This window comes from Raphanus sativus, chromosome 2 (genome assembly GCF_000801105.2).
Source record: "Raphanus sativus cultivar WK10039 chromosome 2, ASM80110v3, whole genome shotgun sequence".
NCBI classification, from domain to species: domain Eukaryota; kingdom Viridiplantae; phylum Streptophyta; class Magnoliopsida; order Brassicales; family Brassicaceae; genus Raphanus; species Raphanus sativus.
Genome location: NC_079512.1, coordinates 15,867,368 through 15,893,618, shown reverse-complemented (window position 1 = coordinate 15,893,618; position 26,251 = coordinate 15,867,368). Strand labels below are relative to the sequence as shown.

Genomic DNA, 26,251 nt, shown 5'->3' with positions numbered 1-26,251 from the left:
TTCTGCATTTTAATGAAAAATAAGTTTCATTAAAACTGTTAATATCCAAAATGTTGTTACATCATTAGAATCATTAAGAATCTACATACCATTAATTCTATTCTTGTGAGAATAAAAAAATATATTAATACTTACAGGAAACAAAAAAATTTGACAGTTGGCCAACGGCATTGGCCAGCTAGATAACTTATTAAGCTCTCTGGCTAGGAGATCCTCTAGCTTTTCTAGCTAGGCCACCTATACACAACATTTATATGGAATCTCGCCATATATCGAATTATAAACTCAGCATATAGCATTTATTGTACATATATAATAGTACATTCTGCACATACTATCTACTTTATTAAAACAGAAATACACATATAGACTTACCCTACAAGTTGTACAATATTTACGCCTAAAGGCCACTGACTATTTAATAAACTACACGAAATAATTCATTGTCTTTTCCACCTAATAAATGTTTTCCAAATATGACTAATTGTAACTAAAAAATCGCATGAATTTCCTCCACATCCAGTCATTCTCTCTCCGAAATATGACAACATGACAATCATACTTTCTTCTCCTTTACCTAACAGAAACAAACATAAATTTCTGGTCAACTTTATATATTATCACCTCAAAAGAAAATTTGAAAAACCTACAAAGAAGAGTCCGTAATGCATATATTGACAAACCAATCGATCAATATGAAACACAGAGATGGCTCATTGTAATTGTATTTTTTATCTGATTTATATGAACTAAATAATATAAAATATGTTTTTAGGGAAAAATTACAACCAATGGATGGACTTCTTAAGCTTCTTAGGGTATAAATTAAAATTCAACTTAAACATATTGTCTACAATATGTGTAACTTGATTATCGAATTCAAACAATAATGATTTCAAATATTTAATTGGATCCGAAATTTAAGCATAAGAAGCCAAAATATCACAATTTTTCCTATTTCTATGGTGAAATCGAAACATACTATAAACAATCACAATAAATCACTTTTAATGCTCAACAACCACACAATCATCGCTTTCCTATTCGTAATCCTATATATTTAGTATGTCAATTTAATTCGAATATATTAACAACACAAAACCGCAAATCATAACAACTAAATATGCGTCTTTCCTATATTCTATGCTATATAATCTAAATCGCCATTAACAGAATATTCTTCTAATTAATGAAAGCGTATTATTGCTTGCAGAGGTGGTTAAGATATTTTTTCTACTCTAGGGTTTTAGGTCTCCACTATATATTAGTAGCAACGTCAACACATACTCTTCACACTTTTTTCTTTACAATCTCAGAAAAATCATGTCTGCTAATAAAGTTTTCCATTTGATCAGCGATCTCAAGCCATATAAGGATAAGTGGCGTGTTCAAGTGAAACTAATTCACTCATGGATACAAAACCCACCTTATGCTGATGAAAGCTTAGAAATGGTTTTAGCTGATATCACTGTTAGTTCTATAACTTTTACTATCTTTTTTCTTAAGTTTTTTTTATAAGTTTCTTTCTTTATTGAATCGTTTGTTGTTTTTAGGTTAATAAAATTCAATGCTCATGCAAGAGATCTTACATCAAGCGTGTTCAACGTAGCCTTCCTCTTGGGAAATGGAAGGTTATTGAGAACATGAAGATTAGTGGAACCGGTGGCAAGTTCAAGCCAACCAAATTGAGCTATAAGATGAATATCATTAATGATACTGTTTTCACAGACTCAAATCATAATGATGATAGCAGCTTCTTGGCTCTATCGAGTTTTGAAGAGATTTTGGGTGGAAGTCTTGATACTCACTGTCTAATTGGTATATACTTTTCATCTTATATTTATTTCTATTTTATCTACTTTATTAAAACTTTTAACTAACATGGTTTTTAATATTTCACAGAAATCTTAGGGCAAGCAATAGAGATTGGTGGAGTTCAGATCATCCAAGTCCAAAATGAGGATCGAAAAAGGATTCAGTTTCGCTTACGAGACAACAGGTAGTTAAGTTAATTAATATTTATTTTAATGTCTATTTATGATTGATTTTATTTAAATTTAATGATTTCAAATTTTTTATTCAGTGGCCATGAATTGGCGTGTTGTTTGTGGGGATCTTATGCTGAAAGGATTGAAGAACATCTTGAAAAAGCAAATGGTGATGACATTGTTTGCTTAATACGATTTGCTAAGATAAGTGAATTTCAAGGTATAAATTCTCCTTATAAATAACTTTCATCTTACCTTATTAAGGAAATCATTATTCTGTTCGAATTTAAATTTGTAAATAAATTTCATAGGTCAAGTTCAAATAACAAATGCATTTGCCTCTCTATTGGATCTGAATCCAACAATGCATGAGGCTATGGAGTTCAAAGAAAAGTAATTATCCCATTAATCTTTATATTTATACAGTTTTTCAATTCAAATGGTATATAGACTTTAAATTTTCTATTTTCAATATCTCAGACTCAAAGATGGAGTACTTCCTCTTGCTGTTGTTGACCCAAACGATGCAAAACCAGCCTTTGATGATTGGGATGATGTAGGTATCATCATGATTTCCGAGTTACATGAGACTACCCAGGTTTGTTTTTAAAAAAATAACACTTAATTATATAAGGTGACAATTATACTTGCTGCTTTAAAGTAATGATTTACCATTTGTCCATTATAGCTCGAGAATGTTAAGATCGTTTGTTCAATTGAAGCAATTGATACTGATTGGGCCTGGTACTATTTTGCATGTAAGAACTGTGGGAAAATAGTAACTAGAATCAGTAGAGCAGCTAAACCTTTGTTCCGCTGTGCGATTTGCAAAGCTAATGTTTCTAAGGTGTTCCCAAAGTAAGATTTTTTATCTTTTAAAATCATCCTTTACTTATTTTATATTTTTCATAACAGTGATAATATATAACTAATGTGCATTGCTACAGATTCAAACTGCATTTGATTGCTGAAGATGATATCGGAAAATGTAAACTGGTGGTGCTTGGCACTATTGCTCAGGAACTCATTGGTTTTCAGGCACCTGACCTTTGGGACGGTTCTTATGATGATGTACATTTCTATCTTTAAAACTTTTAGATAATTGTTTCATGTATTTACTAAATACACCTTTTTCAGATCGAAGATCCTGAAATTTTGCCTCAACCAATAATCGATTTGGTTGTCAAATCTTTCTGTTTTGGAATTGAATCTTCTGAAAACGGATCCGAGAGCTATACGGTTTCTAAGGTCTGGTCTGGAGATATTATTCAGAAAATTGAAACTGGATCTGAGCCAGTGTCCCTTATAGAAGGTGGTCCATCCAGTATGTCTTCTGGTGGGATAAGTTATTTTGACAATACTATATTCTTAATTATGTGAACTAAATTACTGTTGTTGCAACTACTTTATTATAATTTCTCTACATTGTAGGTTCTGTTGTTGGATGGTGACAGTCATACATCCTCAGTAGATTGTGCAACTCCATACTCAAAAAGAAAGGAAAGTGACAATGATCTTCCAGACATAACATCTACGTCGAAGAAGATCTGCACTGCCACAATCAAGACTGAAAACCCTAAGACTGATTAGTGTAGAAGAAATTTTATGCTGCCGAATCTGATGTTTTTTCTTTTTTTCTTTGATTTCAGTATTTTGGTTTTTGGTTTTACCATTGAATAATGTTTTCATTTGTTCTTTGCTTTTCAGTTTTCAGTTTAATGTTTTTGTTTTCGGTTTGAACTTCCAATAATGTTATATTTGGTTTTGGCTTTTATTTCTTTTAACAATATTATGCATCTACTTTATATGACCAAATGAACAATCAAATCCATCAAACTAAACTAACCAAACAACTTAACATTCTAATGTTCGCATATCCTCATAAAAACTATCAACTGTATGCTAAAATGGATGTTACGGATTGCATACCTTATTAGAATTTGACGAGTGGGCAACAATGTCTGAAAATAATTGGCTTTGTCCCTCCTATATTATTCTTTGTCTACGCACGCCCATAAAGCAAATCCTGCATATAATACACAATTTGTTTTCATATTAATCAATGATTTATTAAGTCTATAACATTTTTATTAACCTTTCTATAACGTATCTACACTAAAGAAAAAATCCATTTTGTTTTCGCTGGCTCCATTTTTTTATATTAATCCTATGTCATTAAAATGAAAATATAGCAATCTATCTTCATAAAGATATTGAGTTACCTTTATTAACAAATAAATCTTTAACCTATCTACGTTAAAGAAATTCTCACACCCTAAAAACTAGCCATTTTGTTTCTACTGCCCCCAAGCCGAGAAAATAATCTCTGCTATTGAAGTACTTTTGCTCGTAGATCATGAAACGAAAAAGAGGAGGTCGTGCCCAAGGAAAGGAAAATCTTCCTACAGGTTCTGCTTCAGGAATACAGAGAATCCCGACAGCCTTTGTTTCTATTCCAGTTGGGTCGGGTTTTACTGTGCCATTGACATCAGTTTTCCATAGGGTTAACCAGAGCATCGAATCCTCACAGTCGTCTACCACCTATGCTGCATTGAATGGTGCACAGGATCGTAACCTAGCGTCACCTCAGACACCATCTACTGCTCCAGTCCGTCTGTTTGGTAAACCTGCTGTGATAAAATTCATTTGTTAAACAAATTTATTGTTACTAAAAATTGTTCTAACATCACAATTTTGTGTCTCTGTGATACTGAAAAAGGGGTGGATTTGACTCTAAACCAACCATCAAGTTCATCAGTTCAAAGAAGTTGTTTGACTAATGCTAATTGTAAGTTTTTCTATTACATTGTCAGTTAAAAAATGCAGTCTTTTGTAATTCAGTTTCCTTCATGATTACGGTTTAATAATGTAAAATCTTTTTTGGACAGTGTCAATCACTAGAAATTCTCAAACTACAAAACCTGGGATCCAGAACTCAAAGAGAAAAAGAAAGCCACCACGCTCTGTTTTGAATGATATTACCAATATTTCACATTCATTCTCGAATGAAAACGAAGAAGCACCAACAAACATAAATGGTGATATCGATGAGGATGACGAAATGCTTAATGAGGATTTTGTTGGAGGTACCAATCACTACGTTTTGTGCTTAGCTAAAGTTATACGTAACGAAAAAATATTTAATATGTTTTTTGATGATTGTGCTTTAGGTATCTCTGATGTAGAAGGTGAGCTTGATTTCGATTGTAGTTCTCAAGAAACTTCAGACAGTGAAAATGAACCAGACATTGTCGAGGTTCATGCTACTCCTGACACTGATCCATATCGTCCAGCACCATTTTCTATGAAATCATTTTTGGAACGATGCCAAAAACGTTCACAGAGCTCAACGAAGGTTCTAACTAAACCAAAAGAAGAAGGTTATATTCATGTTTACTTTTCTGTCTGTTTTTGTTTTCTCTAATTTACAAGTTATTAAATATGTTTATTTTTTAAAATATTTTACACATGACCAGAATATCTTGACGAGGGGGATCCTGATCACTCATGTACTCATTGTGGCGCAATATTTTGGTATGGTGAAAGGTTAAACAGACGTAGAAATACGTCTACACCTACATTTTCACTATGTTGTTTGCAAGGTCAAGTTCAGTTGCCACTGCTAAAAGAACCACCAGAGGTGCTTAAAAATCTGATGGAAGGAGATGACCAATTAAGCAAGCATTTCCAAAATAACTTGAGGGCTTACAACATGGCTTTCTCATTTACTTTACTTGGGGGAAAAGTTGAGAGATCAGTTCCACAGGGCAAAGGGCCTTCTATGTTTCAGCTTCAAGGGGAAAATTATCATCTAATGGGAAGTCTACGCCCTAATGATGGAAACGATGCCAAGTTTGGTCAGCTATATATAGTGGACACCGAAAATGAAATTCAAAACAAGGCTAACTGTCTCAGGTACCGTAAAATATGTCTGGTCCTAATATAGTACACCATAACTCATTCCAAAACTCTATTTTATTATATTTATTGATTTCTGATGTTTTTTGGTTCATTTCAAACAGCAAAGGAAAAGCCAAGTTCAAAGCAAAAAAGAAAGGCAAGCTGAAGGATGAGATTATTGACATTTTGGTGAAGATGTTAAATGAAGTTAATCCTTATGTGAAGCAGTTCAGATCATCTAAAGATCGCTTTAAGGCAGATCCTGATGATGCATTTCATATGCGAATTGTGAGTGACCGCTTAACGGATGGAAGAACTTATAATACTCCTACGGCTACTGAAGTTGCTGCACTCATACCTGGTGATTTTAATCTAGATATGGATAACAGGGATATTGTTCTTCAACAACAATCTGGCAAGCTTAAACGGATTAACGAGATTCATGCTTCTTATCTAGCTTTGCAATACCCTCTACTGTTTACTTATGGAGAAGATGGTTTCCGACTGGGTATTAAGAAAGGTGTAGCAGCATCAAAAAAAACTTAAAAAGCCTAATATTAGTATGAGGCAGTTCTTTGCTTTTCGACTTCATGAACGTAAGGATGAATCACATTGTCTCCTACATGGTAGACGACTCTTTCAGCAATTCATCGTTGATGCTTTCACAACTATTGAATCAAACCGCTTGCGCTATCTAAAGTTTAACCAGTCAACTCTGCGGTCTGATAGTTATGATTCAATAAAAGAGTCTGAAAATGCTGGAATGACGGATATGAATGAGCAAGGATCAGAATTCATTTTGCCAGCTTCTTTTGTGGGGAGTCCTAGATATATGAAAAACAACTACTTGGATGCTATGACTATATGTAAGCATTTTGGATTTCCAGATCTCTTCATTACTTTTACTTGTAATCCAAAATGGCCAGAGATCACAAGGTATCTGAAGAAAAGGAAGCTGAGGATAGGCCAGACATTATTTGCAGGCTTTTCAAGATGAAACTTGAATCATTGATGGACGATTTAACCATAAAGAATATGCTAGGGAAGACTGTGGCATGTAAGTCTAAATTCGTTTCCTATTCCTATTTTACTTGTAATCTAAATTTTTTTAATAATAATTTTTTTTTGTGACAGCAATGTATACTATCGAGTTTCAAAATGTGGCCTACCCCATGCTCACATACTCTTATTTCTTCAGCCCACCTCCAAGCTTCCCAATACAGACGACATTGACAAGATTATATGTGCAGAAATACCGAACAAGGTTGAAGAGCTAGAACTCTATGAAGTGATTAAAGATATGATGATTCATGGTCCTTGTGGAGCTGCAAATATGAATTCTCCATGTATGGAGAATGGATTGTGTTCAATTTCATACCCAAAATCGTTTGCTGCAAACACCACAATCAATAAGGAAGGGTTTCCTATTTACAGAAGGCGTGAGAGATCAGACAATTATGTAGAGAAGAATGGGTTTAAGTGTGATAACCGGTATGTTATTCCGTATAACAAGAAGCTATCTCTACGTTATAGAGCTCACATAAATGTGGAGTGGTGCAATTAAGCTGGTTCTATTAAGTATTTGTTCAAGTACATTAATAAAGGACAGGATCGTGTAACTGTTGCTGTTGAACCTCCTGCTCACATCATTGACAGTATGTTGGCAAGTGGTCAAGGAAATTTAGCTACCGAACCTCCTGTTGGGCCCAAATATGGCCCGATAGCTGAATGATGAATGATAAAAGACGATAACGGGCCACGACAGGCCCATTACGAATCCAATCTTTGAGAAGAGCTAAGCTGGAGCCGGAGGCTGAGAGCTAAAGACTTTAACCAAAGAGGTCATGGTGAAGAGGAAGCTCACACCATAACGGAAGGAACGCAGGACCCGGTCAAAGGAAGCTGTTGCGGATTCCTCAATAAACGGAGAAGATCTCGGGATCCAGTTGGTGACGATCGAGCGGGACCTGAGGCTATTTAAAGAGAAAGTGAATCAAGAAAGAAGATCTATTCAACCCTTATTCATTTTCACGATTATTCATATCATCTCTAAAGCATTTTGTTATCTTTATAATCATCAAGAGAAACATCTTTTGTAACCATTCTTTTATCACATTATCAATACAAATCATCATTCATTCTACAAGTTCTTACGGGATTCAGCCCACGATTATCTTTCCCTAATCCTCTCTTAAACTATAACCTGACCTAAAATCAGGAGGTGAGTTTAGTCCCTCACAATTGGCACCGTCTGTGGGGAAGAAACAATCGAATCCCTTACCCTAACTTGAGGATGAATCCTACCGATCAGACAACAAATCCGTCTGACCTTAACCTCCCGATTCATAGCGATGGCTCACCGAACGATGGAGGCTCTACTCTCGTAACCTCGGAGCCTCGACGTGGCGACCACCGATCCGGACAACAGCTTCCGATTAGCGCTCGAACGAGCCAGACTACAACCGGAGCTACTAACCCGAGATCGTCAAGTGGAACCGCCCCTGGGCTTCCAATCACCGAGAATCCTCAGCAGCAAGCCGTTCCGAATCAAACGGAGGCTCAGCTTTCTGAGATTCGTCAAATGATGATGCAACTGGTAGACAAAGCTCAGGAAAGTGAGCGTACGATGCATCAGCTAGCTGTTCGACAGCAACGATTCGAAGAGATAACAAGATCTCTAGACACAACAACCCAAACACCGCAACGTCAAGCTCCGGGGGTCACTTTCCGAGATCGACTGACAGATCCCTCATTCCCCCGAGGACGTTTAGACTTTTCCCCTGATAACACTGCTCCGGAAGGACGGGGATCTGCTTTCCAGACACCTCATACTGGGGCAGCTCCCGTGTTTAACCCACCTATTACCAGTGCTATGGGAAGTAACGTAGCGACAACCAGCTCCACACCCAGTCAGATTGCTGACCGGAGCACTCGCTTACCTCCTCTGCCGCCTAATTTTAGGTCCGGAGCAAGAGTATCCTTCCCATCCGGGGGCAGAACATCAGCTTCGGTTTATCAAACCAGAAGCTCAACCCCGAATGGGGACGGGTATCAAAGGGTAGCATTCGATAACCCAAGAGCTGGTGAGCGACTTAGCCCACCAACTGCATGGGAAGATGAGCCAACAGGAGTCCGTCAGGAACCTGCCCACCGGGTACCTAATAACGACCCAAATGTCCTTCCCTTAGAAGGACCTGAAGCTATCCGTAGATATATGGAACGAACTCACGCAGCTCTCCAAAAATTGGGAGCTCAAGTCCATAAAGCTACGAGCTCAGCTCCCGAAATCGATAGCTTGATCGAAAAAACCCGTGGAACTCCATTCACTGACAGAATTGCCAGTTCCTACATAAGAGATACCCAAAAAATCAGAATTCCCGAGTATGATGGGACCTCTGACCCAAAGGCCTATTTGAGAGCTTTCCGATTGGCCATCGTGAAAGCCCATTTTACACAGGAAGAATGTGAAGTAGGTTACTGCAGGACATTCGCCGAAAACTTGGTCGGAACAGCCCTCGAGTGGTTCTCTGGTCTCGAACCAGCCTCGATAGATAGTTTCGATCAATTAACTAGCGCCTTCATGAAGCAGTACTCGACCCATATCCTGAAGCAAGCCTCTGAGGCCGATCTTTGGAAGGGCAGACAAGGAATGGGGGACTCACTACGAGTCTACATCGAGAAATTCAGGGCAGTAAGAACTAAACTCTCTAATCCCAACGACCTAGTCGCCATCGAGACTCTTAGGAGAGGTCTGTTCTATAAATCGAAGTTCTGGTCGGAGCTAACACTCAATACTCCTCCAACTATCGATGATGCTCTCCATAAAGCCACCAGATACATTACTTTGGAGGAGGAGACAACTGCACTGGATAAACTCCACAAGAAGCCTCAGAATCACTCGAAAGGTGAATCCTCTGAGGCAAAGGGACCTCATAAAAGGGGGAACCTCCGAAACAACCAAACCCAGGGAGAACATTCCTATGCAATCGAGGAAGACAAGGAAGAGAAACATGTCGCCGCAACAAACAAAACTCCCTGGTCAAAAGGCTTTGATAAAAACAAACATTGCTCTTATCATGATCGAGAAGGGCACTCAACTGAGGAATGTTGGGACCTCCAACGACAACTGACAGCTAAATTCGCAGCCGGAGAAATAAAGGGAGTGGACCTTAAAAAGCCACCACCTTATCAGAAAAGAGGTCCTAGAGACACCTCTCCAAAGCGTGAGAGGTCACCTGAGAAGGAGACCGATTCGCCACCTCCAGCTCCCCAGAAAAGAGTCGAGTTGATTCTTGGAAAATTCCCCCAAGGAAAAAGTTTACAAGTCGAAGCTCTCTTGAGCAAACCGTCCCCTCAATCGAGCCCCGACTCGAGGGTGGACTCTATCCTTGGAGGATCAGATATATGTCAAGACTCCGTCAACTCCATTAAGAATCACGTACGGAAGGCTGTGTCTAACACTGGACCTAAGCCTCCCAACCCCGAGTCCAATACTAAAATTTCTTTCTGGGAAAGCGAGACCTCAAACCTTGACAGACCTCACGATGATGCGTTGATTGTCACCCTGAACATCGCAGGATACGAGGTCCCTAAACTCATGATAGACACAGGAAGCTCTGTTGACCTTATCTTCTACAACACCGTAAAAGGGATGGAAATAGACGACTACGAAATTATTGGCCAAAAAGCTAATCTCGTAGGCTTCTCCGGAGAAACAGCTACCTCATTGGGGACTATCAAGCTCCCAATCATAGCTGGCGGAATAATGAAAATGACCAACTTAGTAGTCATCGACAGACCTTCCCCGTTCCATGCGATCTTGGGAAGACCCTGGATTCACAAGATGAAGGCAGTAGCCTCGACTTATCATCAATGTGTGAAATTCCCAACACCTGAAAGGATAACTACCGTACATGGTAGCCAGAAGATATCCAGGATCTGCTACTTGGGAGGATTCGAAATCCTTAAAAAATCCCCCCAATAGCAATTACAGATCCAGGAGGATCGCGAAATGCAACAAAATATTCGAGGTCCCCCTAAAAACCTCACCGAAAAAGTTTGCATTGACGACTCAAATCCTGAAAGACAGGTAGCATCGGATCTGAGCTACCTCTAGAGACAAAAAGGGAGCTCATTGACTTCCTGAAAAGCAATGTCAAAACCTTTGCATGGTCCACCAACGACATGAAAGGCATAGATCCGAACGTCACCACCCATAAACTAAAAGTAGACCCCACTTTCAAACCGATCAAACAAAAGTGTCGCAAGCTAGGCCTCGAAAAGGCTCAAGCTGTTAACGACGAAGTTGACCGACTTACGAAAGCTGGGTCCATTCGAGAGGTACACTACCCCGACTGGTTAGCTAACCCGGTAGTTGTAAAGAAGAAAAACGGGAAATGGAGAATCTGTGTAGACTTCACCGACCTTAATAAGGCTTGTCCTAAAGACAGCTTCCCGTTACCTCACATCGACCGCCTGGTTGAAGCAACAGCTGGCCATCGACTCCTATCCTTCATGGATGCCTTCTCAGGATACAACCAAATCATGATGGATCCTGAGGATCTGGAGAAAACTGTATTCATGACCGAACGAGGAACCTATTGTTACAAGGTTATGCCATTCGGATTAAAGAACGCAGGAGCTACCTATCAGAGGCTAGTAAATAAGATGTTTGCTGGACAACTCGGAAAAATCATGGAAGTCTATATTGACGATATGCTAGTCAAATCCTCAGCTGGAGAAGACCATATCTCCCACTTAAGGGAATGCTTCGATATCCTCAATAAATACGATATGAAGCTCAATCCCACTAAATGTATTTGGGGTACCCTCAGGCAAGTTCCTAGGCTATCTCGTAACCGAAAGAGGCATTGAAGCCAACCCGCAGTAGATAGCAACCTTCCTAGAAATGCCGTCACCTAAGACAACCAGAGAGGTACAGAGATTGACCGGACGAATCGCAACATTGAACCGGTTCATATCTAAGTCCACCGACAAGTGCCTCCCATTCTACAAACTTCTAAGAAATAATAAGAAGTTCTTATGGGACGAGAAATGTGAGGAAGCCTTCAAACAATTGAAAGCTTACCTATCTGAACCTCACGAATACCTCCTGGGGCACCAACTCAGACCCACTCATCTGCAGAGTTAAAACCAGAAGCCGTTCAGCTCTCAAAAATTCATCTTATCCAGACCCCAGAAAATAATGAAGAAATTGGAGGTATTCCTCGGAATTTAGACTCCCTGGAGCCTAATCCTACGAATACCTCCGGGGGCACCACGATACCAGGTCCCGAGCAGGAACCTCCCTCGTCTCTTCATAACAAAGTTGTAGGGAGAGAGGATTGGAGAATTCCAATCACGCAATACATCCTGAAAGGAAAGACTCCACCCAATAAATGGGAGGCTCGGAAGCTCAAAGCATTAAGCGCGAGATACTGCATAATCGAGTCTGTCCTCCACAAACGAAGTGTTTCCGGACCTTACCTAAAATGTGTCCATGGCCTCGTTGCTATGAGACTCATGAAGGAAATGCACGACGGCTCCTGCAGGAACCACTCTGGAGGAAGAGCTCTGGCCATCAGAATCAAAAGACATGGTTATTTCTGGCCTACCATTATTGCAGACTGTGAGGTCTACTCCTCCTCATGCAACAAGTGCCAGAGGCATGCACCGATTATACACCAACCTGCGGAAAAGCTATCCAACATATCCGCCCCTTACCCATTTATGAGGTGGTCCATGGACATCGTAGGACCACTAGTAGCGTCAGGAAGTGGAAAGAAGAAGCTACGCTTCCTCTTAGTCCTAACAGACTACTTCACGAAATGGATAGAGGTTGAAGCTTTCCAAAAGGTAACCAGAGTCGAGGTCGAACGATTCGTGTGGAAGGAAATCGTGTGTAGACACGGCGTCCCAATATGAAATCGTAACCGACAATGGAGGACAGTTCATATCCCACGACTTCAAAATATTTTGTGACAAATGGAATATTCGTCTGACCTTCTCAACACCTCGACGACCTCAAGGAAACGGCCAGGCGGAGGCTGCTAATAAATCAGTATTAGCAAACCTCAAGAAACGCCTCGGAACCCAGAAAGAACTCTGGTCAGAAAATTTACCTGAAGTACTTTGGGCATGTCGAACCACCCCACGAAAGGCTACAGAAGAAACCCCTTTCTCCTTAGCCTACGGGATGGAAGCTGTCGTCCCAGCCGAAACCATTGCTGGTAGCCTCCGCCGGGAGCTCTGTACATCCGACCCCGCAGCTAATGATCAGCTCCTAATGGACACCCTCGATCTAATCGAGGAAAGACGGGACCGAGCCCTGATTCGCATTCAAAACTATCAGCAAGCAATGGCACGACAGTACAACTCCAAAGTCAGGCTCCGACAGTTCGCTGTAGGTGACCTAGTACTTAGGAAAGTTTTCGAAGGAACCAAGGAACCAGATGCTGGAAAGTTAGGAACCAACTGGGAAGGTCCCTATCAGATCATCCATGTGGTACGACCTGGCGTTTACAAGCTCCGAAAGGTGCGAACCGGGGTACCTGAAATCAGATCGTGGAACGCCACGAATCTTAAGAGATACTATCATTAGGTACCTAAAATTCCTGAACTACGTTAGGCTTGATCCCTTGACTGGGTACGTAGGCAACTCCGTTATGAGTGCAGCCCCAACCTCATTTCAACACTTTGTTCACCACAACCAAGGGGGGCATATGTCTGATTAAAATCACATAGCTCAAGCAGCAAGTGTATAACCATTATAATACAGCAATTGTATGACTATTATGATACCAAGTATCCAATTATCAATAAAGCAATTATCCTTGATGTCTCAATTCTTTAACAACACAGGTCCCTATAAACACGGACCTAGGGTCCCAAAATCCTTCGGATCAGCTCAGGTTTCCATGAACCTGAACCTAATGTCTTAAAATCCTTAATAATCTTAAAGGTCTTGAAATCCTTCAAACGAAATCAAATTTGATAAACCAACCTAAGGTCTTAAAAATCCTTAGAAACCACTAAAGGTCTTAAAATCCTTCAAACAAAGTCAGGTCTCCATTGACCTCAACCTAAGGTCTTAAAACCCTTAGAAATCATCAAGGTCTTAAAATCCTTCGAACAAGGTCAGGTCACCTCGGACCTAAACCTAGAATCTCGAAATCCTCAACAAAATACAAAGGTCTTAAAACCCTTATCAAATTTCGAAAGGTCTTAAAATCCTAAACAAGTTCCAATGGGTCTTAAAATCCCGTAAACAAATTCAGGTTCCCAAGAACCCCCACCTAAGGTACCCGAGTTAAACTCATGCTCCTAAAAACCTTAAGCTAACCTCGATACTTCAGGAACCTCTCTTAAGGGGCCAAAAACGATCCAAGTCTCCAAGACTTATCATGAAATCAGGGATCTAATTCGGAGGATTCACTAAACCTCTTAATTAGTAACCAAAGCACATTCCCTATCGAAACTCTTAACCAAATTCGAGTTCATCCAAAAAATGACTAAGTCAAATCGAGAAACTTAAAACGAAACTGAAAACCAAGTCTTGATAGATAAAAGGTTTAAAGGCCTCCTCAGGCCAACAAAGGTTCAAAAGACCTTAACAGAAACAAAGGTTTAAAAGCCTCCTCAGGCTATAAGTCTTAGAAATAAAAGAAACGAAAGCCCATTGGGCGGAAATCCTAGAAACACATGAAAGAGCCTCAGCTCTTAAACCTCCTTGTCATCCGAGCTCTTCTCAGCTCCCTTGTCAACCAGATCATCCTTCTCTTCAGGAACCTCTTCCTCCATCTCCTTGTCGCCATCTCCCGGGGCGGCTTCAATTGGGGCTGAGCAAGAACCCATCAATCCCAAATTAGAACTGAACTCTCCAGAAAAGGAGAGATTAAACACATTAACCTCAAAAGTACCTAAGCTCTCAGAGAGTTGAGGAAGGGGGAGCTTGCTGATCGAAAAGTCCGAGACCTGAGCCTTCTCATACGCAGCAATAGCTTCTGGCATCATAGCTACCAAACGAGCGTACTCATCCTCAGCACTCTTAATCTCGCCATCCAGCATGTCTTTCAGGAGCTGAGTGTTGGCTTGAACCTCTTGAGCATGAACCAAGAGATCAACTTCATCTTTCTTCTTGGAGAACTTCTCCTTGACAGCAACCAGAACCTTGTTGTAGGCATCAGCTACCTCCCTCTTACCTCTCCGGACGGCTAGCTTGACCTCAGCTTCTTTGTTCTTCTGGATGCTCTGAGATGAAGCAATCAGCTCTTTGACTTGGTACTCGGCTATCTTCTGAGAAGCATCCAAATCCCCAATCTTCCTATTCTTCACCTGGAGGTCAATCAACTGGCTCTCGATCGTCCCTTGCTGAGCATCACATTTGGAGCCAAGTCTCTTAACCTCAGCTTGAAGTTCCGAGATCAGAGCCCGAGTCTGATTGAGCTCAGCCTTGGTAGCCTTGACTAGATCAGTGACCTGAGCTAATTCCTCAGCACTGGGGGCATTGTGCACAGCTTCCTCGAACTTGAATTGAGCCCTGTTGATAGCGCCAGCCAGCTACAATAACCAAAACAATGATTTAGTGAACATTTTCCAGAAAGAATTAAGCTAAAAAGCTGAAACGAAATTCATACCTGACCCATGTGATGGGCAATGTCAACATACTCCTCTTTGTTGGAGAGGTTGGCGATCGAGGGGAGAGCACATCCAGTCCTCTTCATATGCCTCATTAACGTAGCCAAACCCCATGAGTCATCTAAGACTGACCCAGGCTTCGAGTGGGCAAAGTTCCAGCCAATGGTTCCCCCCCTAGAAGAGGAGGAGGAAGAGCTCGAGGGTCTGTCAACTTGTTCTGTCCGGGACCTCTTGCTCCTCGGAGGCTCAAATTCTGAGGGATCCCTCGCCAATTGAGGATCAGCTTCCGTCATCGGAACCTCGGAAGGGAGACCAACTTCCTGAACTCTGGGCTCCGAAGGACCAACATCTTTAGCAGGAGCAGAGCCTCCCTCATCAAGGACCTCCTTCACGGAGTCAAGGAAGGATCCTCCTTGGTTCTTGTCGCTTCCTCTAGAGGAGCTGGCAGCCTTGGTCGATCTACCTATGGAACGGAAGGAGGGCTGAATAGGCATCTTCTGTGACTGACTCTTCTCAGAAGTACTGGCTCCAGACGAGACTTCGAATACCGAATCACCTTCAAAGACTAAATCATGAAAAGGATTCATTAATCTCACAAAAACAGATTCGAATAATGAAAATTAGAGATTATTGAGGGAAGGTTACCTTCTAAACCAGCGACCGTCACTGAATCAGGGAAGGACGCCTTGTATCGTTCAGGAAACCTAGCTGACCCAACTCTCGAAGTGGTATAAGCTCCCCAAGTGTTAGGGCTATGCTGCAGCTTCCTGTAAAGCGCTCTGGTGAGTTTTCCAGACAACTTGATAGGGTCCTCAACTTCTACAAAAAGAATCAAGAGACAATTAGCACATCACGATAAGCAAAAATAAACATGCAAACATATCCCTAAAATCCTAACCAGAAATGTCAGACCAAGAGGTCCTGAGGTCTCGGCCTACAAGAACCGTCGAGGGGTCAATCTTGACATAAAATACTTCTTCCGCCAGTCATCATCACTGGCCGTGAACTTGAAGATGCCTAGCCCTGGACGACAGGGGAGGTAGTAGGTACCGCTTCCGCCATCCTTGGAAGTGCTCTCCTTTATAGATAAGAGACTCATTAGCTCAGTCAACCCCACGATAACTCCTTCCTCCTTGGCCCTAGTGATGAACCCGTTTATCACTCGAATAACCGATGGACAGAGTTGAGAAAGGGCCAGCTGGTAATGATCTAGGAGATCTAGCAAGAGGATGGGGAGAGGGAATCTAAGATGACACTTAGAAATATATTTCTCGTGAATACAAAACCAACCCTCCGGAACGGTTTCGGGGGTTTCATCTTCGGTACAAGCTCTAGCTAGGTCACTCTTGCCGTGGGCTTGAACATCAAGATTGACGGCGTCTTGACTCTTCAAGAGTGAAGGGAAGTGAGGTCCGGAGGAGGCGCTCTTGCCACCTTTCTTCTTCATCCTCTTGACTCTTGCTCCGATCGAGTCTTTAACTTTTTTCTTCTTGGCTTCTGTCATCTTTTCACCGGCTTCCCGCTTGACCTTCATAATGCGGGCACCGGAGGCTGAGATTTGAACCTCGCCGGAACCTTCTTTTTGACTCATGATAGTAAAAGGAAAGGGAAATAGGAAGCAAAAGAGAGGAATCGGACTAAGACGAAATCTCAGAGAGAGTTAAGAATGAAGAACTAGTTTGATCAAGAAACAGATAAAAAAAAAATATAAAAAAGCGCAGTAAAATAAAGGAAAGAGGTGAATTACCTTGGAAACCGTCGAGAGGCGTGGAGGAAGTAGAGAGACAAGCAGTTAATTCTCTCATCTTTATATCCCATCACGTCTCGAAAATCGGAAACCACATTTCAAACTCTCTTTTATCTGAATCGTCGATTTAATTAAAGAAGAATTACAGCCGTCCGATCGAGCGAAAATATATATGGTTGAGATAGCCTGTAATCATTATCTCAACCATAAGATCTAGGTTGGGCGGCTAGGTCTAGCTCCCGAGAATAACAAAACCTAATCTCGAGAGCTGGGGGCAACTGTTGGGCCCAAATATGGCCCGATAGCTGAATGATGAATGATAAAAGACGATAACGGGCCACGACAGGCCCATTACGAATCCAATCTTTGAGAAGAGCTAAGCTGGAGCCGGAGGCTGAGAGCTAAAGACTTTAACCAAAGAGGTCACGGTGAAGAGGAAGCTCACACCATAACGGAAGGAGCGCAGGACCCGGTCAAAGGAAGCTGTTGCGGATTCCTCAATAAACGGAGAAGATCTCGGGATCCAGTTGGTGACGATCGAGCGGGACCTGAGGCTTTTTAAAGAGAAAGTGAATCAAGAAAGAAGATCTATTCAACCCTTATTCATTTCACGATTATTCATATCATCTCTAATGCATTTTGTTATCTTTGTAATCATCAAGAGAAACATCTTTTGTAACCATTCTTTTATCACATTATCAATACAAATCATCATTCATTCTACAAGTTCTTACGGGATTCAGCCCACGATTATCTTTCCCTAATCCTCTCTTAAACTATAACCTGACCTAAAATCAGGAGGTGAGTTTAGTCCCTCACACCTCCTACAAATACAAATGGGAATGTGACTTCAAATGTCGAGGGAAATGTTGTTGACAGCACTGAAGGAAATCTTGAGAAGAAGAAGAATGAAATAAATGACTTTTTTGATTGCAGGTTCATTCAATAATCTATTTCTTTTATTTTTGTAGACTAATTTTATCAAGTATTTCTATTCACATTTTATTTTCATTGCAGATATGTCTCGGCTTGTGAGGGGACTTGGAGAATTTTTAAGTTTCCAATTCACTATAGGTCTACATCAGTTGAGAAGCTGAGTTTTCATCTACCCGGTAAACAGATAATAATTTTCAAGGGGAAAGACAAACTCAAAGATGTTATCACCCGAAAACTCATCGAGAATACAATGTTTCTGGCCTGGTTTGAGTTGAATAAGATTGATGATCTTGCAAAAACTCTAACCTATGCTCAAATACCAAACTTCTTCACATATAACAAGAAGCAGAAGAAGTGGATTAGGCGAAAAAGAGGCTTTAGCATTGGGAGGATTAACTATGCTCCACGGAAACAAGAAGATGCTTACTTTTTGCATGTGTTGTTGAACATTGTGAAAGGCCCTACCTGCTACGATGACTTTAAAACCTATGAAGGTGTTCTTTACCCTAGCTACAAGCTGGCATGTTTTGCTCGTGGGTTACTAGATGATGATCAGGAGTACATTGATGATATTTTAAGGAGAAGTCATGAAAGCACATCAAGTAAACTGCGCCAATTTTTTGTTATGATGCTGATGAATAACAGTTTTTCTATGCCAGAGGTTGTGTGGGAACGTACATGGCAGTGTCTTTCGGAAGATATCGAGTATAATCGCCGAAAGTTTTTCAAACGACCAGGTAAATATAAAATTATTGTTTGGAAACAACTCATTAAAGTATTGTTTGAAATTATTTTTGACATTCTCTTTCTTTTCTAGGGTTACAAGTCAGTGACGAGGACAAAAAGAAATATGCTTTGCAAGAGATTGACAATCTTTTGAGGCGTAATGGTACTTTTCTTGGGAAATTCGAATCCATGCCAAAACTGCCCAAGACAACCCGCCAAGATTCAAATGTCTTGATACTAGATGAGAAAAACTACTCACGTGAATCATTGCTACAAACCGTTGAGGAAGACAGCCGCAAAATGACTGATGAGCAAACTAAAGTTTATGATGAGATCCTTTCGGCTGTAGATGAGGGAACAGGTGGTATGTTCTTTGTTGATGGATTTGGTGGTACTGGTAAAACATTCTTGTGGAAATTATTGTCTGCAAGTATTAGAAGTCGAGGTGATATTGTTTTAAATGTTGCATCAAGTGGCATTGCTTCATTGTTGTTGCAAGGTGGTAGGACTGCTCATTCAAGATTTGGGATTCCATTAAATCCGGATGAGTTTTCTTCGTGTACTATGTCGCATGGATCTGATCAGGCTAATTTAGTGAAGGAGGCCTCACTCATTATATGGGACGAAGCTCCAATGATGAGCAAGTTTTGCTTTGAAGCACTTGATAGAAGCTTGTCTGACATCATGGGAAAAATTAGCGACAGTCCTTTTGGTGGAAAAGTCATTGTTTTTGGTGGTGATTTTAGACAGATTCTCCCTGTAATTAATGGAGCTGCAAGACCAGAAATTGTGTTGCAAGCACTCAATAGATCATATCTTTGGGAACACTGCAAAGTGCTTAAACTGACCAAGAATATGCGACTGCTAACAGGTTGTTTGTCAGTTGAAGATGCAAAGGATCTAAAGGAGTTTTCTGAGTGGATTCTGAAAATAGGGGATAGTAAAGTTAATGAGCCTAATGACGGGGAAGCAGAGATTGAAATACCCTCAGAGTTTTTGATTACTGACGCAGACGAATCTATAGAAGCTATCAGCAAAGATGTCTACGGTGATTCTGTTTCACTTCAAGATAACAAAGATCCTAAGTTTTTCCAACAAAGAGCAATTCTATGTCCAACAAATTAGGATGTTAATATGATCAACGAGTACATGCTGGATAGACTTCCTGGTATATTTTTAAGATTCGCAGCTAAACCTTGCTAAGCTAATGTTGTTTCTATGAATTAAATAACGCTTATGTTTTTTTTTACAGGAGATGAGAAGATCTATATTAGCGCAGATAGTATAGATCCCTCAGATAAAATTGCTCTAAACAATGAAGCATTGGGTCCAGATTTCCTTAACACTATCAAGGTTTCTGGTTTGCCTAACCATAGCTTGAGACTCAAGGTTGGTTGTCCTGTGATGGTTTTAAGAAACATTGATCCTTCTGCTGGTTTAATGAATGGAACAAGGCTTCAGATTACTGAGCTAATGGATTTTATGGTTAAAGCAAAGATTATTACTGGAGAAAAGGTGGGCCGTACAGTTGATATTCCTAGGTTGTTAATAACACCATCAGACACAAAAATGCCATTTAAGATGCGTAGAAGGCAATTACTTTTGGTTGTGGCGTTTGCAATAACTATAAATAAAAGTCAAGGTCAATCATTGTCTGAAGTGGGTATCTTTCTCCCACGACATGTGTTTTCACATGGGCAGCTCTATGTTGGTGTTTCAAGGGTTACATCTAAAAAAGGTTTAAAGATATTGATTGTTGGCAAAGATGGTAAACCTCAGACTAAAACTATGAATGTTGTGTTCAAAGAGATTTTTGACAATCTCTGAGATTGATCATGGATGATCAGGTATGTTTGTTTTAAATTTTTAAGTTTAATTGTAGCTTTGCGTAGAAGGATTAGATTTCTTATCAAGTTTACATTTTGCAGACACGCATGGAGGTGAGGAAGAGTGCTACAGAAGATGTGCGTTTAAGTTTTTGCGTGGCTTCTATTATAGGATTTTGATTTCGCATTATAGACAAGTTTGTTGTTTCTATCTTTGAAGAATTTTAAATTTCAAAACAAATTTGCGATTGTTATTTATTTTATGTTCATTCTGAACTTTTTTCCACATTCAATCTATACTAAACCTTAAACTACAGACAACCTAATTGATACTAAGCTATTAACTACAATCTATGCTACTCCATAGTGATCATAGTGACTAACCTTTTTTGGCAAGTTTGTGCATTACTCTATGTGCATATGACAACCCTCACTCCGATTGTATCCTTTCTCACAACCTTCACTAACAAAGGAAAAAAAAATTATTCAAATATTTCAGAAATAAAATAAGTACAGTAAGATGTGTTAAACTGAAGTTACGATCAAACATTATAAACAATGTTGCATTACAAGTGTGACAAAAAACATAACTACTTATAACTTTGACATATAAACTAAACTCTCATGTTTGTTTAACATTTGAGAAATGAATTGAGAACTTATCTTTCTGTATATGTCTTTGCGCTATGAACTGTATCCCTTCTTTCTTATATGAGAACTCCTTTAAGTGTTTGGTCACGATTCATCATCATGTGTCTGTTTAAAAATTAACAAAAACAAAATTTCTTATACTCATTCATTAATTTACCGTTCCGGAGTTTAAAAATTGAGAAGTTGTTACTCACCCGATGGTGCTTCACATCTTCAAGTAAACCAGGTAAGTAGATGATCCATATGCATTTGTAGGTGACCCAACCTCCTCTAGCCTTCCTCTTAGCTGTAACTTGAAGCTTCACTCCTGAGTACAAGTGTGACACAAAAAAAAACTACTGATAAGTATGACATACAATATGTGTTCCCGGTTATATTTACCATTAAAGAAATGAACTGAGAACTTAACTTTCTGTATCTGTCTTTGCGCTATGAACCGTATCCCTTGCGAATTTTAAATATGACAACTCCTTATGTCTTTGTTCATCATGACCATGTCTCTGCTTATTTTTTTCAACAAACAAAAACAATTTTAATCATTTATTAATTTACAGTTCCGGAATTTAAAAATTGAGAAGTTATTACTTACCGACGGTGCTTCACATGTTCAAGGTAAACTCTGTAAGAAGATGATATATATTTCCCCAAATAGAGCGATTCCCAACCTCCTGTATACTTCCTCTTAGCTGTTACTTGAAGGATATGAGTCATAGTGACACGACAGAGCTTCAGCTTCATCTCAACCTACTAAAGAGCAATTTTATGCTATTGTTATCTTAACTGATCATGACTCCTGAAGGAAGCAAAAATTAACAATTTCTTTAGTATATTATTTTACCTTTTTATTTGCAGAGACATTTGTAGATCGACGAACAGAGGTTACAGTCTGCTTTAACGGATAGAAGTAAAGAGTTTCCTGGTTGATTCAAATAATATACAAAATTTTGATAGTTAAACAAAAGGTAAACCCAATCTCTTTTCTGCAATCGATATATAAAATATTTTTTTAACAACTTTTCCAGTATATGAATAAAATCTAACCTTGCGGATTGTAGATCTGTGTCTATGGTTGTGTCCGAAAAATATATATATTTTCATACAAAAGCTTTCCCAACCACGCATATCCACCACTTCATCTTCTTCATGTTCGATCTAGACATGCAAAGAATATATTTTGAAAAAGAATTAAAAATAAAGCAATTTTTGGAAAAATGATTCAGTTACTCCATACCTTGATTCGTAAAGATAAAACATCAGATTCACAACTTCTTGACGGTAAGAGTGTTACGATTTAAGGTTGACTGAAACGCATCATCGATAATCTCCTTTTTCATCTTCGTCGCCATTAGAGAAAACCGAAGCTCGAGAAATTTCCTTTTCTTAAAGTTAAGAATTTTTTTTTTTTGAAACATGAACGGTCACAAAATAATGTTGTCGGTAAGATTAATGGAGGGGAGAGATGGGCCTCTCGACAACTTTAGATTGATTTATAATTTTATTACCCAAACTGGAAATTGTAATAACAAAGGCCCTATATAAATAACACATTTTATTTTCAAAGTGTTTACAAAACTTAATCTCATTAGTTTATATTAGTTATCTAAAACCATATTGTTTAATCTAAATTCAAAACTCATATTATATTGTTATTATTTCAAATGCTTATTGATAAAAAAATTATATGACTAATATATTATTTAGATTTCACTTAATATGTCTTACTTATTTTTTTTCTACAAATATTCAAACCAATTTTTTAACAAATCACATTATTTGTATTTAAATATTTTTAAACTAATTCACCCGTTACATATAAATAACCATATTAACTTCTTCTGCATTCAACCTAACCATGTTATATTATAGAATGGAGGGAGTCTTAATTTGTGAAATTGTAATATTATGTTTATATATAGTATTTCATAGCATAACAACATGTCATTTTATAACAAAAATTTATAATTAACACATGCGCGGTCGCGCGGGTCTAGCTCTAGTTGTTTTCTTCTTATGGAATATATATGGCAGAAGAGAAGACAAAAGCATCGAAATGTTGTGGATGTATATCAACTTTGGGAAGTGATGCAGTGGAAGTACTACGGTGGTATACTAGCAGTATATTACACGGTCTTTGGTGAGGGGTCTAAACTATGCCAAGTCAATTACAGATATGAATACGAGTTATTTATTATTATTATTCTATCTCATATTATTATTAAGTGATATAAACCTAAAGCTTTTGTTTCACTTTTAATTATTTACTAGGTAATAACCCGCGCCCTGTGCGGAGTGAATTTTTTTTTTATAAAAACTTAAATTTTATTTCATAATTGAATTATTTGTCTAATATTTTTTGTGGTAAAAAATAAATCAATAATTGTTTGGTATAGTGCATTTGATTCTTGGTTTCGGTTTGGTTATTTCGGTTCTTTGGTTGAGGTTTAGGATCTGTTCGAATATTTAGAAAATTTGGTGCTATTATTTAATTTACGTTCACTTTAAGTAACAAATTTGAGAATCGGCTAATATCCGAAGTAATTTCTGATCACATATTGTTACGGTTTGGTTCCAGTTTTTGTTAATTAGGTTATAAAAACAAAAAAAATGGTTTTTGCTTAATTATCATTTTTTAGATTTCGGATAAAACTTTGAATAATTAAGATAATTTTTTAAATATTTCAGATACAATTTTTTTTTTGTAATTCTGTTTTTGGTATTTCAATTTAAAAGTAATATTTTAAAATTATATGATTATCTTTATAAGTATATAAACTATATTATAGAAATTTGGGCACCCATACGGTTTTCGGTTCAATTTTGATTTTCTGGTTTTTCGATTCGGTTCTGGTTAATGTGATTGTTTAAAGTTTTTGACAATATAAATTAAACTAAAATTATGGAGGATACTTTGACCAAAAAAAAAATTATGGAGGATACAAAAATTAATACAAATCATTATTATTCAACTTCATTAATTATCATATATATGTTAATCATATAAGGTAAATCCGTAGCTTTTATTTAAGGAAAAAATGAATAATATATTTATGTATTAATAATTAATTTAATGAAAAGTATAATATATATATTTAGATGGACCAACATTTTTCTAATGATTCTCAAAATTAACCTGGTGATGACACGTGGCTACACTTAAAAGTTGCAATGCTCCTCAATTAATATATAGGATAAATGTTTTAGCTTACAAAAAAAAAAAAAAATTGTTGATGTTTTACTTTCTCAGTACAAGAATATGATTTATTTTTCAATTTGACATATACAATGAACAAGATAGAAGGATTACGAGTATGTTCTATTTAAGATTAGTAAAAATAATGATGTACTACTATCAACTAGTAATACACAACTTAGATAAACATATGTCATGTAGGATTTTAATACAACTGTGAAACAGCTGCATGCTACTACACGACCAAATCTGAGAATGTATGTGTGGGACGGATCTCAAGAAGTTGACTTTCAGTAACAAAAGTTTTCTCAAGCTTCTTCTCAATCTTCCCTTCCCATAGCTCAACAAGACCATTCATAGAACATACGTTTCCAGGCGGCCTAAGGTACAATGTCTTGTTCAGTGTTCTAGGATCATCGATCGTTTTGATTGTAAACGCTGCAGCATCAACCTCATTCACAAAAAACAGCTAACACAAAACAAACCAACTGATTCATAAGACACTGTGTATTAAAAAAAAAAAAAGCAAAGGACTCGTAGTTCAAAAAAAAAAAAGGAGAAACCTTTAACGTTTCCATCTCCAAAGACGGGTGACTTTATCCATTGGAGGTGATTGAAGACCCGGTTGGACAAGAGATGGAAGTAGAATCCTCATGAACAATCCGCAGCAAATGTATGTGTAAGGAATCCCTGATGATTCCACAAGACGTCTTATCTCAGACTTTTTTGAGTAGAAGCCGTGATCAAGATCCGAGACTTGTATTTTGTCCGGATCTGCTCCGTATTCAGCAGGGATAAACCTCTGCAACAACAAATAATGTCATGTTCAATGTCCAATACTAAAATGTGAATGATGTAGAGAGAGAGAGAGGGGAGAGAGACCTTGATGGAGGGAGATCGTTTGATGACATTGATGAGGAGTTTCTGATCAAGAACGTGTTTTGATGGAATCGCAGAGATGACTACATCTACTTTCATCACTGCTTCTTCTAAGCTTACTTCATCTTCTAATGGACCCTAAACCCCCAATAAGGCAATAACCAAATCAAACGAAGAAGAAGAAGAAGAAAAAAAAGAGCAAAACTTTTGATATAATTGAGAGGGATTTATTGGAGTGAAAGGAAGAGACTTTGAGGAGAGTGACGCCGGCGGAGGAGAGAGATTCAAGGTTAACGGACTTGGAAGGATCGGAGAAAGCAGAGTTTCTTATGAGGGCGAAAGTCTGGTGACCCGATTGGATGCTGAAACGGGTCAAGTAGTTCCCTAATCTTCCTGTTGCTCCGATCACCAATACTCTGCTCTTCTCTTCCATCTTCCCGTACAATTCGTTGTAGATGAGATGATTATATTAAGGTTTTTATTCTCTAACTCAGTTCTCTTACACTTTTAGAAGCAGTTGAACTCAAAGACGTTGACTTTCTACCAAACTATAAACTCAATAAAGTCACATGTCTAAATTGTACATGTCAGTTTAACAGCATATTTTTTTCCCGAAAAATAGTTCATCCTAGCAGTATGAACTTTGGAGAAAGGTTTAAACATAGGCCAACTCTTTCATCTTTTACTTTGTTACTTATTACCTTTTTTTCTCTATCTGTTGAGTGATCGAGTGGACTTGTGACAGTGTTATCATGAAATGTCCTATGTATTT

General features: G+C 38.5%; 2 protein-coding genes across 5 annotated transcripts; both read right to left on the bottom strand.

Annotated features, from left to right (window-relative positions):
* Positions 1–323: 323 nt before the first annotated feature.
* LOC108837832 (uncharacterized) lies at positions 324–22,790 on the bottom strand. 4 transcript variants are annotated; one of them, XM_057000306.1, is made up of 11 exons: positions 22,642–22,790; positions 22,452–22,562; positions 22,249–22,326; positions 22,000–22,154; positions 21,820–21,910; positions 21,605–21,717; positions 21,144–21,515; positions 16,170–16,343; positions 15,524–16,089; positions 14,807–15,446; positions 13,100–14,725 (listed from the first exon to the last, which is right to left on the bottom strand). In XM_057000306.1, exons 7-11 carry the CDS (start codon positions 21,163–21,165, stop codon positions 14,607–14,609), a joined length of 1,521 nt encoding a protein of 506 aa, XP_056856286.1. In that variant the 5' UTR covers positions 21,166–21,515; positions 21,605–21,717; positions 21,820–21,910; positions 22,000–22,154; positions 22,249–22,326; positions 22,452–22,562; positions 22,642–22,790; the 3' UTR covers positions 13,100–14,606. The 4 variants fall into 4 exon arrangements, 2 of the variants coding, with proteins under 2 accessions (XP_056856286.1, XP_056856282.1); XR_008941790.1 differs by lacking the exons at positions 13,100–14,725; positions 14,807–15,446; positions 15,524–16,089; positions 16,170–16,343 and adding exons at positions 324–577; positions 3,918–4,014; positions 4,330–4,615; XR_008941786.1 differs by lacking the exons at positions 13,100–14,725; positions 14,807–15,446; positions 15,524–16,089; positions 16,170–16,343 and adding exons at positions 324–577; positions 3,918–4,014; positions 4,395–4,615.
* Positions 22,791–24,640: 1,850 nt separating this feature from the next.
* Positions 24,641–25,992, bottom strand: LOC108843230 (probable pinoresinol-lariciresinol reductase 3). The gene is made up of 4 exons (XM_018616368.2): positions 25,730–25,992; positions 25,483–25,617; positions 25,164–25,402; positions 24,641–25,069 (listed from the first exon to the last, which is right to left on the bottom strand). Exons 1-3 carry the CDS (start codon positions 25,910–25,912, stop codon positions 25,166–25,168), a joined length of 555 nt encoding a protein of 184 aa, XP_018471870.1. The 5' UTR covers positions 25,913–25,992; the 3' UTR covers positions 24,641–25,069; positions 25,164–25,165.
* Between the last annotated feature and the right edge of the window lie 259 nt (positions 25,993–26,251).

Excerpts from the sequence above, each read along its gene's own strand:
- LOC108843230 (XM_018616368.2), bottom strand. The coding sequence starts at position 25,912 with ATGGAAGAGAAGAGCAGAGTATTGGTGATCGGAGCAACAGGAAGATTA. Across the intron at positions 25,618-25,729 it reads CCGGCGTCACTCTCCTCAAA|GGTCCATTAGAAGATGAAGT; the intron begins GTCTCTTCCTTT and ends TTGGGGGTTTAG. Across the intron at positions 25,403-25,482 it reads AACGATCTCCCTCCATCAAG|AGGTTTATCCCTGCTGAATA; the intron begins GTCTCTCTCCCC and ends TTGTTGTTGCAG.
- LOC108837832 (XM_057000302.1), bottom strand. The coding sequence starts at position 21,165 with ATGCACAAACTTGCCAAAAAAG. Across the intron at positions 16,344-21,143 it reads GCACAAACTTGCCAAAAAAG|AAGTTGAGGACCCTATCAAG; the intron begins GTTAGTCACTAT and ends TTCTTTTTGTAG. Across the intron at positions 16,090-16,169 it reads GACGGTCGCTGGTTTAGAAG|TCTTTGAAGGTGATTCGGTA; the intron begins GTAACCTTCCCT and ends TTCATGATTTAG.